This window comes from Brachypodium distachyon, chromosome 2, assembly GCF_000005505.3.
Source record: "Brachypodium distachyon strain Bd21 chromosome 2, Brachypodium_distachyon_v3.0, whole genome shotgun sequence".
Taxonomy (NCBI): Eukaryota; Viridiplantae; Streptophyta; class Magnoliopsida; order Poales; family Poaceae; genus Brachypodium; species Brachypodium distachyon.
In genome coordinates this window covers 38,816,083-38,831,304 of record NC_016132.3, presented here as the reverse complement: position 1 = coordinate 38,831,304, position 15,222 = coordinate 38,816,083, and the positions used below count along the sequence as shown (strand labels likewise).

General features: G+C 46.3%; 1 protein-coding gene, 1 long non-coding RNA gene and 1 pseudogene across 2 annotated transcripts; all 3 read right to left on the bottom strand.

Annotated features, from left to right (window-relative positions):
* Positions 1–1,112: 1,112 nt before the first annotated feature.
* LOC100838378 lies at positions 1,113–7,234 on the bottom strand (annotated as a pseudogene).
* Positions 7,235–8,000: 766 nt separating this feature from the next.
* On the bottom strand, positions 8,001–10,269 carry LOC112270572. The gene is made up of 2 exons (XR_002962831.1): positions 8,891–10,269; positions 8,001–8,453 (listed from the first exon to the last, which is right to left on the bottom strand). It is a non-coding gene; the product is annotated as an uncharacterized LOC112270572 (long non-coding RNA).
* A 3,328-nt stretch (positions 10,270–13,597) lies between these two features.
* LOC106866175 lies at positions 13,598–15,080 on the bottom strand (the record flags this gene model as incomplete). Its single annotated transcript, XM_014898932.2, has 1 exon — positions 13,598–15,080. A coding segment is annotated over one exon (1,164 nt), but the record flags the coding sequence as incomplete, so codon positions are not given.
* Positions 15,081–15,222: the final 142 nt, after the last annotated feature.

The following is a 15,222-nucleotide window of genomic DNA, read 5'->3' as shown; positions in this document are numbered from 1 at the left end:
CGAACAAGTTGGGCTGGTGCAAGCCTCCAATTGATTGGGTTAAGCTTAAAGTTGATGCATCTTTTAATGCTGATTACTGTCCGTGCTGTGATTAGGGATCATCATGGCGACTTAATTTGTGGCTGCAATTAACTGGAAATTGGACCTTGTAGCGGATGTCGAAGCTGCATGCGGTCCACGTTGGCTTGGAGTTGGCTGCCCTTCTCAGGTTCCGATTCACTGATCCTTGTCCAAGCTCTTAATTAATGCCGCTTGTAACATCTGCCACGAGTAAAAATACGCTTACATATTGTGATACTTGAAGAATGAATGTCATTCCTTTAAAAAAAGTTATAAGTGTGTAATTACACTTATTATTTTTTCTCTGCATGTATTTCTCCTTTTAGACGCGGCATGGGGATGGTTTAATTGTCCCTCATTATTGTTGGGTACTTGCAGTTATTTGAGGTTACTTAACCTCACTGTATGGTTCGCTTCATCTTAATCTTTGGTCTCCATATCTACTTGCATGCAGAAAGAATGGTTGTATAAGCACGCAGCTAGTATTATATATTGCACATTTCAAAATGTTTATCTGTCCCTGATTTACTCAGAACCACCGCTTCTATGTCCATACATAAGCTTCATCATTTATTTTTTAGAAAAACAGTACAGACGCACGCAAGCAATCACACACACTTACGTACACTCACCGGTATGAACTATCCCATGCATAAGTAAGCTTCATCCATTTTGATCCACACATAAACTTTCATGGTGTCCACCGTGAGGATAAAATAAACAGACCGCGCGCAGTCATATGTCAAGTTGGCCCTTCCTTGAGAACCGGCCTCCAGGCATTAGCAAACTACAAGAGATGATTTTCCCTTATTGTTTAAAAGCCAAAAGAAGCTCTTGCTGCGGCGATATGAAGCAAGTGCCACAGAGTACAGGCGCTTTGACTGGATCTGCGAGTTTCACGCTGAAATGCGACCTTGCAGCTGGCATCGTCAGTGAAATACACGGCTGACGTGCATCTAGTCAATTACTTCTTCCGTTCCATAATTCTTGTCTTAAATTTGCCCAAAAATAAATGTATCTATGATTCTATTCCTAAAAATTGTCTAGATACATGTAAGATTTCGACAAAAATTATGGAACGGAGGGAGTACAATGGAGGAGAATTCAATTGTACGCTACATATATATGCATGCTGTACAGTACATATAGATTTCCACCACCACCACAACAACAAAAACAAGGGAGGATGGATACACGCACACCTACATGTGGAATTCACGAGAAATTCAGTCTCACGTGCTTCAGATGCTCCGCTACCTGCTGCCTCTGCACCTCTTCCTTCAATTCATCGGTAACATAATCACGCAGCCGAATTTCCCTGAGGCTTGTGAGGACCGCCAGCCCCGAGATGTCCTTCAGCTGCCTGCACAAATCAACTTGCAGCAGCTCCAGCCTAGGCATTGCCTCTTCTACAAACAACACCGATTCAAGGTAACCTAATCCATCAAGCCCCAGCACCACGAGGCTTGGGAAAGATGAGCCTTGAAAATGGAGCTGCTTCCCATAGAACGACATCCACTTCAGGCGTAGTACTGCAAGATTTGGTAGCACCCCAAGGGCTTGTATGGCATCATCTTGCTCCAATTTGGAATACTCTAGCGTCAACTTGGAGAGATTCTGAAGCTGATGGATCCATGAGGTTACTCTGCCTAGCTTGCCCCGCAGCTTGAGGCTCTCCAGGCAGCTTGGTGGCAACAAACCCTCACCAAAACTACCATCCAACTCGTGCCAAGAGTCCACACCTTTCACTGACAGAGATCGAAGTTGATTGTGACCAGCAATGGAAGACCACAACTCATTGCTGTTTTTGTCGCTGACACCAGTTACTCCAAGCTTACACAGCTGAGTAAGCTCTTTCAACTCGTTCAGAGTGACCTTTCCCTTGCCCCGTGCAATATTGACAACACCGAGTGTGTGCAGAGCCTTCAGCTTACCAATCCCTCTAGGAACTTTCAAACCATACACCCGATCATCCTTGATATCACCCGTCTCTGCTAGACACAACATGGCAAACCGGTATAGGTTGAGTATATCATGCATGTTCAAATCAGCATTTAAAACTTGTGGTCTCAAGAAGACATGACTCGTGTACAGCAAAAGTAAACAAGACTTTCCCCGCAAGTTGTTTAAGAGAGAAACACCAACACGATATGTGTAATTATGAAATATGTCATCCTCTCCTTTGACACTGCCAGCTATTTCCAAACATTCAGTCGTGCGAAGTTGCTGTAGCTTACGAAGCTTGGTGATTGTTGCTGGGAACTCAAAAATGTGTGTACCTCTAACATCTAGTGTTTGGAGGTGCCTCAGATTCCCCAAAGAATTAGGCAGGCAGAAAATGTTCACACATTCCCTTAAAGAGAGGTAAATGAGGTGATGGAGCTGTCCGATTTTATCGAGATGATGATCTCTTAACCCTACTGTATCTTCCAGATCGAGCACTCGGAGGAACCTCATCTTATCGGAGATGAAAAACGGTCTCCACTCTCCAAACACAGTCAATGACCGTACATGTGACAAGTCCAGCCTGCTCTCCAATACATCTTCATCCCTTTTCCAGTTGCTGCCTATGACAAGATGTCATATTGCACCTTGTGTACTGCTCAAACAAAACCCTTCTTCCAGTGTGAAAACAAGATTTTCCTCCCTCACCTTTGTGATGCCTATCTCACGGATCATGTCATGAAGTTGGCAAGACTTGATTTTCCCACTGTAATGGTTTACTTCGTTCCCTGGCAAGATCATACTCCTATCCAAAAGTTCATCAAAGTACCTGCGACCGAGTTCCTCTCCAGTCATGCCATGCATATCCCTTGAATAACCCTCTGCAATCCACCGCCTCACCAAGCGATCCCACCTAATTTTGTGGTCTTCTGGAAATATGGACAGATATAAGAAAGCAGACTTCAGATGGTATGGCAAACCATCATAGCTCCTCATAAGAACTGACTTTAGTGTCCTAAGTTCAGGATTGATCTCCAGTTCGGAGCTAATATGATCATTCATCTTCCTCCATTCAACAGCAGTTTTTGGCTTGCTGGCTAGGAAACCACCTATAGTCGATATTGCAAGGGGAAGTCCATCACATTTCTTTAGGACAAGCCTTGCTTGCTTCATCATCTCAGGGACTAAATCAATGTTTCCACCGTTGTCCTTGAATACCTGCAACGCATATGTTTTTTTTTTCAGTTTTGGTATTTGCATCGAAAAATTTGTACTACAACATACATTCTGTTTACTTTTGCACTGTGCAGAAAAAAATGCAAAATATTGAGCTGAATTTGCAAAGATAATCTTTTAAAAAAATGTTTTTTGCAAAGACACTCCTGTCTTCTTCATGCAGTACACATACATTGCATACTCATTTTTAAACGTAGAGATAACTTATCACCTTATCACGTCAGGCAAACAGATTATTTTTACAAAAGATTTACACATACTCATACACTACATAGGAAACTCGTGCGTGCAGTGTACATGAGGGAACAGTTTAAAAATTGTATGACACGTATGTATAACACCATTCATGTTCATCCAGCCCTGATTTGGTGCACAAAACATTAGCAGCTCGACGCAGGCACACTTTGCATCACACTCACATGAGCCAGTGGCCGCGCGATGTGAAGTGGCGGCGGTCCCTTTCCTTTGGTGGTGGTAGTGTAAGGCTGCTGGCTGCTCAGGCCTGGAAGCGGCCAAATCAGCAGCTCAGAAAGTCAGAAGTGGCATGGGCGCATCCCGTGATGTTGCCGAGGGGTGGTCTGGCGCAGACGTGCAGTGGGTACCATGTTCTACATAACAATGTAGGTCCTGCTAAACTTTCTGTCATGACGAGCCATGTAGCAGGCCATGTCCACATGGATGTGCATGAGAAGTGTGGCACGTTTCGGTCGCACATGGCTCGAGGGATGGTGTGGCTGCCTTGGATGGTGCACTTGCCGCGGCCGTGCCACAGATGGCACATAACTAGCATGGCGCACATCTCAGCTTGGGCATACTAGAACAATTTTAGAATAAAGATTGTTTTCCTATTCTATGGAGTGTCGTGTCGCCTTAATTTTGAACTCAAACAGACGCAGAAAAAAAGGAGATAAGTTTTCCATTCAAAATGGCATTTATCCTTCGCTGCATATACAAAGTTCACTAAGCATTTGTGTCCTTGGTAAGTTCTGTTGTTTCTTTCATACATGTGGAAGACGGTGGGGAGAGGATAAATTTGTTCAATGAGCAATCTTGGTACCAAGCATTTTTTTTAATCCTAGATGTTGCTCACAGCATGTTCACTAGTAGCTAGACTGAAGTTGGCTGTAGAAGTTCCAAATTAAATTTGAGACCCAGGGCCTCAAAATGTTACGTCTCTGAAATAGTAGTACAGAATTGTGCCATCTATTTGGAATGCAGTGGGCATTTTCTTAGCTCTAATTTTATTGCACAAGACTACTGATGTTCACACTTTACTTTTCAAGAACATATGAGCTTTTAAACTTATAAAATCCAAGTTACCGGTATGAAGAAAAATTTGTATGGAACAGAAGAAAGAATAAGTTAAAGAAGAACCTTTATTTTAAAGAGCTCAAGTGCATCATCATCTTTGAGACCTTGAAGACTGTACATATTCTTGTATTCACCTGAACAGTGTTTGGCAATATTTTTCTCCCTCGTGGTGACTATGACCCGTCTAGCATTTTGCAAACAATTTTTTACCAAATCCCATTCTGCAGTGGATGATATATCATCAAGAACAATGAGGCACTTCTGTGTATTTAGAAGCCGATTTAACTCCTCCTTCAAGTCTAGAAGTTTCATCACTGCTATGTTTTCCTTCTTTTTACCAGTCGCTGTTGCACCAGCAGGATCTTCCTGAATATCTTTCTGTAGTTGCAAAACTAAGCTTCGGATAAGCACTTCAGGGTTGAATGGACGCAATGCAGTGGCCCAAGCCTGCTTCCAGCCACTAAGTTGTGGGCTTCGATAGACAATCCTGACAAGAGTGGTTTTTCCAAGACCTCCCATTCCCCACACAGAGATCACCTTACAGTCTCCCTCCCCCCTGGTCGGATCAATTAATCCAATCACTGTAGATTTGTCTGTTACTCGCCCAGTGAGCATTTCATCAGTTAGTGTCATTGTCCTGCTTCGATGAAACTTCTTTCCATCAGTTGAGGCAGAATCTTTGCCTCTACCTGCATCCTTAGGTTCTTGATCTTCCTCTTGTATTTCATTGGTGGGCACTGGTCGATCAGTTTTGGCTGTTGTAGCTTTGATTGAGTCAGAGATAGGCACATCAGAACTTGATGCCGGTATAACCTAGACATAAAGACGATATCTGAGCAAACCAAACGTTGAGCAATTTATGTATCTGTACTCTACATATTTCACATCTAGCATGAGTTGAGAGGTACTAGAAATGGTAATGTAAAATTCTGTAAAACTGGTGCCAGCGCCACTATAAAGTTTGCTTAAAAAATAATCGACTTACTATGCAAAATTGTAAGCCAGTCAATATGTTAGGCAAACTCTTCCATGTACACAGTTGACAAAATAAGTAACATGAGCACTTATTTTATGAGTTTATGCAATTTAAATTATTCTTTATGCTGAAACTTTCAGTTGCACACAGCTAAGGTTTTAAAAGGTTGCTTCGTTCATGTTTAGCATTGCAAGGAGGCATGCCCAATGATTTTGTCATAAGTTAAGATATAGGGGCAAATCTAAAGCATCGCCTATAAATTTCTGCAAGTCTAATGTATATTTTCAAGGTCCAATTCAAGTAAAGTTCTCCATCTATAGACTTTGCTAGGGGGCTTGTTCAACTAAACGGAAAATAAATAGAAGAATGAGTCATCCATAGAGGAAGAAAGAAACATACTAACGACGGAAGATATAGTAGATAAGAACTTGCCTTCTGGTGGAACAAATAGAGAGTTTGATCGGATGACAACTGCTTGAACACTGACACTTGGTAAGGTTTCTCTGTGCACAAGCTTGCAATTTCAACTTGCTGTGTAGAGACTATGATTCTGCTTTGTTTCCTGTTGTCAGGGAAGAAATTTTTGATGCAAGACCACTCCACTATCGTGGACAAGTCATCAATCACAATTAGGTAACTATTGTCACTCACTTGTGCATCAAACACATCAATCATCTCACTTTCGCTCATGTTCTCCATCTTCATTAGAAAATTAACCCCTGTAGTTTTTCTTTTCCATGTCTCTCCATGTTTCTCAGGAAATTTTTCATAAAATTGCCTCACAAAGCACTGGATTAACTCTTTTGGATTGAAAGGATGAGTCAACCTAACCCATGCACGGAATCCAAACTTTTTTAATACCTTGGGGTCATCATAAACCTCCTTGATGGCGGATGTCTTCCCAAGATCACCACCTGTTCCCCAAATTGTGACTACCCTAAGTTCCTCCTCCTCACTGGTGATCAGCTGGTGGAGATCCACGTTTGACTTTTCCTTCTCCAGGTCGGCAAGCCTTGCTTCGTTAATGCCAAACATTGCCGCAGTGGCAATACTGGCCTGTTCCTCGGCTGCAGAAGTCTTGGAGCCGGAACGTGCCTTGATGAGGCGGTAGCGCAGGTTCCTGTTGCTGACGTCCTCCACCTTGGCCCTAAGCTCCTTCACCTCCTTGGCGATGCGGAGCCGCTCCCCCATGGTGTGCAGGCTGCACCACCAAGACGCCTTCTTCTCCGAGTACAAAGTGAAATCCATGAGGCTGTCCTCAACGTTGTAGGCCACGTCACGGACCTGCTTCACCCAGGTTGCAAGCACCTTGTGCTGGCCGAGCTCTTCGTCGGCGGTCATGAGGAAGGACTGCATCATCTCGAGCTCGTCCGCAATGAAGGAGACATCACCCTCAACGCCGAGCTGCAGGGCGACCTCCTCTGCGGCCTTGGACCTAGCATAGCCCAGGGCTCCATCGAGCCCGGCCTTGCCCAGGCTCACCACCGTCGCCTCCATGTGCTCTCCTGGCTCTCAAGCTCTGGTTTGGGAGTTTGCGATTGGAGAAGCTTCGGTGTGTGCACGCAGCCAACCGCAAATGCCTTCTTTTGGCTTTAGTTGGTAGAGTAATAGTACAAAGTAACAAGAAGCATCTTGTTCTAGCTTCAATGTAAGGAGTTCCTTCAGATTCGATGCTATGGTGGCAAGCAAAAGTGATTCTAAAGTTAGTTGCAGTAAGAAGCATTTGATGCTGTACTAAACTTGAGTGAGGAGATATGGACCTGCTGGGGGGGGTGGGGGGGGGGGGGCACGCTTCTTGCAGGAGGTCAGGTAATAAGGCAACTCCTTTGGCCTTCAGTGGCACGCCTTGCCGGGGAGGTGACCTCTCTGTGCTGAAGCTGCCGTGGACGATGCCTCCCCACGAACGCAATGTCGCCGCCGCCGCCGCCGCTGCCACCATCGTGCCGTCTTGTGCGTCGGCACGACTTCCGTCGCCGAAACCTCGTCGGCCACGATACCGGAGCGCCGCCGCCACTGTAATCGACGGCCGGGTGGAGGACCCGCATCGCACCCCGCTTCCGTCGCGCCAAACCTCGCCGCCGCCGCCACCTCAACGCCTCGAACACGCGCCGGCGCATCCATCATCGAATCGCAGGAGCACGAGGAGCGAAACGGAGGGGGAGGGGATTCGCTGTTTTTTGGGACGATTGAGCAAAGCGTACTTTGGTGCGTTTACGCTTTCAAGCGCATAGAAGCGTATTCCACCTATTTTCTCCACAGACAGACGCACACTGGCAACTGGGCCCCATGCAAACTTGGACGAAATTCCATCTCGATTCCATTCATGTTTTGAATCCATCCAAATTCGAATTCCGAAATGTAACAATAGAAACTGTCGAAAGGCCACAAAGAATTCAGGTTCACATCAAATGTACATTCTGAACTGGACTTGAAAACTTGGAAGCAACAACTTCCAGTCAGACAAGAAAACTCATGGCATCGAGGGATTCTTTCATATCGCATTCACGTTTACAAAACTTAGAATCCATTCATACATGTTTGTATACATCCAAATTCCATATGCGTGGTTCGACACCGCCGCAAATGCAACGCAGGAGACTCAATTCATCTAGGCTACTGAATTCTTGTGTTTCTTCAGAGACCACAAAACTAGTAGTACCTGAAGTTTCAGAACTAGCCGGGGTACTTGCGGACGCAGTCTCCCTCACTTCAACTAAGCTTTTGGCGTCTAGTTTATAAATTTCTATACACAATTTGCTAAATTTACAACGCCACGACAAAAGGATAAAAATAAAAAGAAACTTCATCCCTTGAATGGCTTATCAAAAACCAGGTTGTGGCACGTCGAGTTGCAGGGATATTCACAATCTAGCTCCTTCACCTCTCTCCTGTCAAAGAACCAGTCCCCTGCTGCTTCTGCGATGGTCTGTTGTTCACCAGAATTATCTTTAGAATTGAAATGATAGTTGTGCAGGAAATGAACCAAAAAAAGATTGAGTAAAAATCTAATCTCTTCACCATCATAACCGGTTTTGCTAAATATTATATGCAGCAAGAATGAACTAAGTTCAGGCAATATGGGTGCAATCTAGAACATACGGACATAATGAAGGGCTCATATACTCATTTAAAAATGAAGATATTCATTTTTTTCTATAGATCGTGAGTCATCATTGAACTGCTCATCTTATTAGTGACAGGAAACCTGGTAATTCTTGTTCCTGGTAATTTAAACCCAGACCGCCAAACTCCGAAACGCCTCATCAGCTTATGATCAACATAATTGGTCAGAAGGCCGTGCAACACAAAACGTTTCAGATTTCATAGCCATTTCCCCCCAACTCCAATCCAATCCAGACAAACCTTGATGATTTTCATCATTCCGGAAACTTTGCAGCATCCACCATGGCACCGCCTGATGACGTTGATGACGGCCTCAACGCTGATCCCGCCCTTCATCGGCGACCGCACCACCACCACCACCCTTCATCCATGTCCAGGTTAATTATGCAGGCGGGTGCCTGCCTTTGCATTTTTGCATAACCACAAGCAACAAGCCAACAGTGATCACCCGTACACGCAGTTGAAATATATGCAAACACTGCAGCTTTCCAGTTGGACCTGCACTGTTTAACTTGCTTAAATTGATTAACAAGCGCAGAATAGAAAAGTATAACAGGCAGAGGCAGCAATGGCATCAAAGCAGGTTTCAAGTAAAATCCAGCCATGATCTTCATTCCTGCAAAGGCCTGTGGCTGGCGGCCTTCTCTGCGTGTGCGACGTGCAACAACAAGGAGACATGTTAATCTGAAACCAAGTAGCGGAGGGTGGCTTTATGATTGGAGGTCCCACCTGAGACGCACGTTAGAATTTAGAAGAAAAATATTGACCTGCATGCCGGGTGTGGACATGTTAATTTGGAGGGGCTTGCGATTAAGAATTTGATTGAATTGGATATAATTAACCCAAGCATCATCTAACCATTAATTATAGTGAGACAGCTGATGGCATAACCACTCCGCCGAAATGACAAGAATAATATACGGAGTAGACAATTTACAAGTCATGCTAGAACTAATTAACCACTCCCACCACCCAATTTTCAATAAACAATTTCCTGGCCAGCCGGCAGTGTTGAAATGTTAACTTCTGACGAATTCACTCTCTGGACGTTCGACATGACACATGATGGTGAATGACCCATATGCTACCAGGACTAGTACCAACAAAATTGAGGAACGCCCAGTTTCCCTTTTCATTTTGAGGAAGAAGACTTGTAGGCCAGCAACCTCCATTGCGTTTCCTAGCTAAAAGACACACACTACACTATCACCAGTATAGGCCACAGCAGTTGCACAAAGAAATTGAGCAGTCAGTTACTATTGGCATAGGGAAAGGTAAATGCTGTTACCAATCGATCTAATTCCAGCAGAGGAACACAAGCACGCATATCAAGCTTTGAAGAGAAACCTAACCGTTGAAAATGCAAGCGCCGGGGGCGAGGGGTCAGCGAGCCCTTACCTCCGTAACTCCGTTCCCGGAAGCGGATCCCGTAATGCGACCAACGGATGAGGCTGGCCCTGTCTTGGGCGTCCAACACCAACGCGGCCGCCGACGAAACCAAACCACCGCCGACGCCGGCCCAGATCGCCGCCTCATCGCTCCCCGGCCGCCACCAGCCAGGCCTCGTCGTCGCCGCCGCCTCCGGCAGGGACGTAAGCGTACAGGTTTTGTCTTTTTTTTTTGAGCGAAATGTAAGCGTACAGGTACAAAAAAAACGCTGGGATATTAAGCAAACAAAGAAACGGACGGAGCAGGCCCAACAGCGAGAAGGCCCGATAACTAAGGCCCAACAATGAAGCGGCCCGACCAGTATAGGCCCAGTGTCCATTTTCGTTTTGAGAAATAAGCCTTCTAGGCCTGGAATCTCCAGGCGATTTAGGTATGGATCAAAATAGCAACCTGCAACCAGATAATTGAACGGGAGCAGAAACATCCAAGTCTGGAAGCTCAAGAACCCTCCATCCACAGATTTCAGCACATTCCGGCCATTCCAGATACGTACTTTTTACAGTGTGAGCACAACATAGCTTATTTTAGATCTGCTATGCCTAATGTCACTCACAAAGATGTCAGAATATTACACAAGGATCTATGAAATGCATAAGGTGTCGGGCGCTGCACTCCAAATTGTGGTTTCCAGCGAAGATAATTTGCAGTCAATTGCACTGCATCGTCGGGTGATGCTACTGTATTACATCCTGCAGTGCTTTGGTAGGCTTTTTTTTTTCTCTAATGCAACACTCAAAGAAGAAGAGGCAGAAGACTGGTACAATATCGAGACGGCAAGAACAACGCCATCAAATGACAGATAAAAAACCCACTCCACCAAAACCTAGCTAGTTTGGACTAAAAAGCGGTTGCAGCCACAACAAACTCCCTGCACAACACCAAGCCTAAAAGACAAAGACATTGCGCACAAGACAACAACAACGGCTTCCCGCCCACCGCCAAGCTTCTCGAATAATGACCGCAACATCAGGACCGCCCCGAACTTACCCACGGTCACGCCAAGAGAGAAGATCGATGGGTGGGACAGCAACAGGCCAGAACCGAGGAAGGGGATTGTCCAAGGTGCATCGAGGATGGGGTGCATCGCGCCCAGAAATCCAGCATCTCAGGCATGGGACGGCACCATCCCCCACCGCCTCCATGCTTGCTGAAAGGTTCCAAGGCCACCAACGCTCTCAAGGAAAAAAAAAATGACATTGCAGCGCCGTCGCTGTCGGGTCTGTCAACAAGACCAAGGGTTTCTCCCGGTGTCAAAGGAGACAGAGCCGCAGAGGAACCACAACGACGCTTTCAAGCGCTTTCAAGAAGATCATGACGCCCGTCGTCGTCGACGTCGGCAAAAGCCACGCAGGAATTTCTCCCCGGCCCATGACCACGAACTCCGATTCCATCCGGTAGCTGCCGAGGGGATCGTGCCGACGGGTCCACAACCGAAGGGAGGAGAATCCACAACTGCAACCCCCATCTTGGCCCGCACGAGCCGGGTCGCACCTCCAGGGAAGCCACAAACAGCATCCGCAGCACCGCCCGCACCACCATGGCCGCGCCCCAGGACACCCGCAGAGCCATGCGCCCACCGCGGCCGAAAACCGGCCGCTCCCCAGCAGCAGCCGCACACAAGGGCCTGACACGCCCCCACCACCGCCGAGCAGCCCGCCCTCACCACGCAGGTGCCATCGCCACGCCGCCGAGGCACCGCCCGTCACCAGATACGGCACCACCTTCTCCGGATCCGGCGACTCCGCCGCGGCCCCGACCCGCCGACCGAGACGCCCGACCATCTAGCTGCCACCACCGGAGCACAGCCCATCACCAGATCCGGCACCACCTGCTCCGGATCCGGCGACTCCATCGCGGTCCCGACCCGCCGACCGAGACGCGTGACCACCAAGCTGCCGCCGCCACCATCGAGACACGCCGGACGACCTCCACAACGAAGAAGCCACGGAAGAGGCCTCGCCGCCACCGTCAACCGCACGAGCTTTGCCCGGCGGCGAAGGGAGGTGGGCTAGGAGGATTGCGGCGGCGGCTAGGGTTTTTTCCGCCGCCCAAGCCGCCCCTCGGACGACGCTGGGGCTTTTTTTTTTTCTTTCTATTGATGTAGGCCCTGGAGATGTCAGTATTGCACAGCAATGCAATTCAAATGGCCCAGATTGTTTTTATTAACATTCATTAGTTAATAAAACAAACTGGGCCATTCATTAGTATTGCACAGCAATGTAATTCAAATGGCACCCGATTGGTATATACTGAGCTCGGAATCGGGGATGTGCCGTCTCGATCTGCATCTTCTGCAAGGCCGGCGAGCTACCCAAACCTAGCGCCAGTTGACTTTAGATTGGTTTAACTGGCCGGCGTGTTGCAGGAGTACAGGATTGACTATTCCAATGGAGAGCGAGACGGTTAATTCTTGGTCCAGCGGGTTATGACGGTTAATTTGTCGACTGAGCCCGACAAATTTGTTTGGAGTCTTACCCCCTCGGACGTCTTTTCTGTAAAGTCTATGTACGCGGATTTTATGGATGGGCAAACGGTTTTTCGTCGAAAATATATTTGAAAGTTAAAGATTTCCTCCAAAGTCAAAAATTTTATGTGGTTTCTAGATCGGCAGGTTATTTTAACTAAAGACAATCTTGCGAAACGAAATTGGCAAGGAAGTTTAAAATGTTGCTTTTGTGATGCTGATGAAAGCATTCAACATCTTTTTGTCTCCTGCCCTCTTGATCGTATTATTTGGCGCATCATTTTTATTACTTTTAATCTTCCACCCCGACATCAATTACTAATTTGTTTGGTAACTGGTTTAATGGGGCAGAGAAAAAACTTAAAGCTCATATGCGGATGGGAGTTTCGGCTTTCTGTTGGCTATTTGGAATTGCAGGAATGATGTGGTTTTTAATCGATCCAGAGTTTACAACTTTTTGCAGGTTATCTTCAAAGCTACGCACTGGATCCGTCTTTGGGCTTTCCTGCTCCCTGTGTACCTGCGGGGACTTATGGATATTGGATGCAACCGGCTGGAGACGGTATCTTGGGATATCTTCAACCGGACTGGCTAGTGGTGTACTAGACGCCTAGATTCGTCATGATTGATGTTTTTAGCTGGCTTATTTTTGCATCCACGATCGCTTGTCGGTGACTTGTAACACCCACTTTTTATAACTTTGCAATAAAAATGGTTGTATGCATCGATTGATGCAGAGGCTGAGATTTCCACCTCTTTTAAAAAAAAATGGAGAGCGAGACGGCCAAAGCCCATGCATCCATCCATCCATCGATAAACAGAAGACAGTCCTATGTTAAGTGTTGCTCTTTCTTGAGAATCAAAATTCAGTGAACATCTGCATCCTCGAGCCATTAGCAACCGCACTACAAGAGATGGTTTCCCATCTTGATTGTGGTTGCAGTTTCTTCTTTGTGGAATTAACATCTTTCCCTGTTCTACCATTAGTTACAACTAGAATAATTGACTGTTTCAAGATTTGAAAACATCAGAACTGGATGAACCCCCAATCCTGTTCCTCTCCGCATGGGAATCATCTCACTATAATAATACTCTTTCCATCCCAAAATAAGTGACATGGATGTCAGTTATTTTGGGACGAAGGAAGTATGACCGTTTAATTTGTTGGTGCTCATTACAACCATAATATGGTGAAGAGATCGTCGTCTCAACACGCATATGAATATGATGGACCCGTTTAATCTGTTCTGCGGAGCCATATCCTCACAAGAAGCAGCAGCAGCTATTCAATAAGCCTGGATGGATACACACAAAAAACAAGGGAAGATGGATACACACACATATCTGTGGAGTTTACAAGAGATTCAGTCTGACGTGCTTCAGATGCTCCGCTACCTGCCTCTTCACTTCCTTCAATGCATCGCGAACACGACTACCTAGCCGAATTCCCCTGAGGCTTGTGAGGACTGGCAGCCCTGAGATTTCCTTCAGCTTCATGCAGTCATAAACTTGCAGCAGCACGAGCCTAGGCATTGCATCTTCTTCAAACAACACCGATTCAAGGTTATCTAATCCAAGAAGCTCCAGCACCACGAGACTCGGGAAAGATGAGCCTTGGAAACGGAGCTGTCTCCCCCAGAATGACACCGCCTTCAGGCGTACAACTGCAAGGTTTGGTAGCATCCCAAGGACTTGTATGGCACCATCATCTTGCTGCAAACTGGAACGCTGTAGCGTCAACTTGGAGAGATTCTGAAGCTGATGGATCCATGAGGTTACTCTGACTAGCTTCCCACACAGCTTGAGGCTCTCAAGGCAGCTTGGTGGCGACAAACCCTCACCCAAACTACCATCCAACTGGTACCAAGAGTGCAAACCATTCACTGACAGAGATCGAAGTTGATTGTGACCAGCAATGGCAGACCACAACTCCTTGCTGTTTTTGTCGCTGACACCAGTCACTCCAAGCTTACGCAGCTGAGTAAGCTCTTCCAACTCTTTCAGAGTGGCCTTTCCCTTGCCCCGTGCAATATTGGCAACACCCAGTGTGTGCAGGGCCTTCAGCTTACCAATCCCTCCAGGAACTCCAACACCATCCAGCCAACTCACATAGAGGGAATCAGTCTCCACTAGACCCAACATGCTGAAGCGGTATAGGTTGAGTATATCAAGCCTGTTCAAACCAGCATCTAAAACTTGTGGTCTCAAGAAAACAGGACTTGTGTACAGTCCAAGTAAACAAGCCCAGCCCAATTTGGTCGAAAGATAAGGAGCACGCTTTCTATACTTACCAACTATGTCAGCCTCTCCTTTGACATTACCTCTGCCCTTCAATAAATCAGTTGTCCGAAGGTGCTGTAGCTTTCGAAGCTTGGTGATTGTTGCTGGCAACTCAAATATGTGTGTACCTCTAACATCTAGTGTTTGGAGGTGCCTCAAGTTCCCCAAAGAATTAGGCAGGCAGAAAATGTTCGCACATTCTCGTAAAGAAGGTAAATGAGGTGATGGAGCTGCCCAATTTCATCGAGATGATGATCTCTTAACCCTACTGTATCTTCCAAATCGAGAACTCGGAGGAACATCATCTTCTCGGAGATGAAAAAAGGTCTCCACTCTCCAAACACTGTCAATGACCGTAGATGCGACAAGTCCAACATGC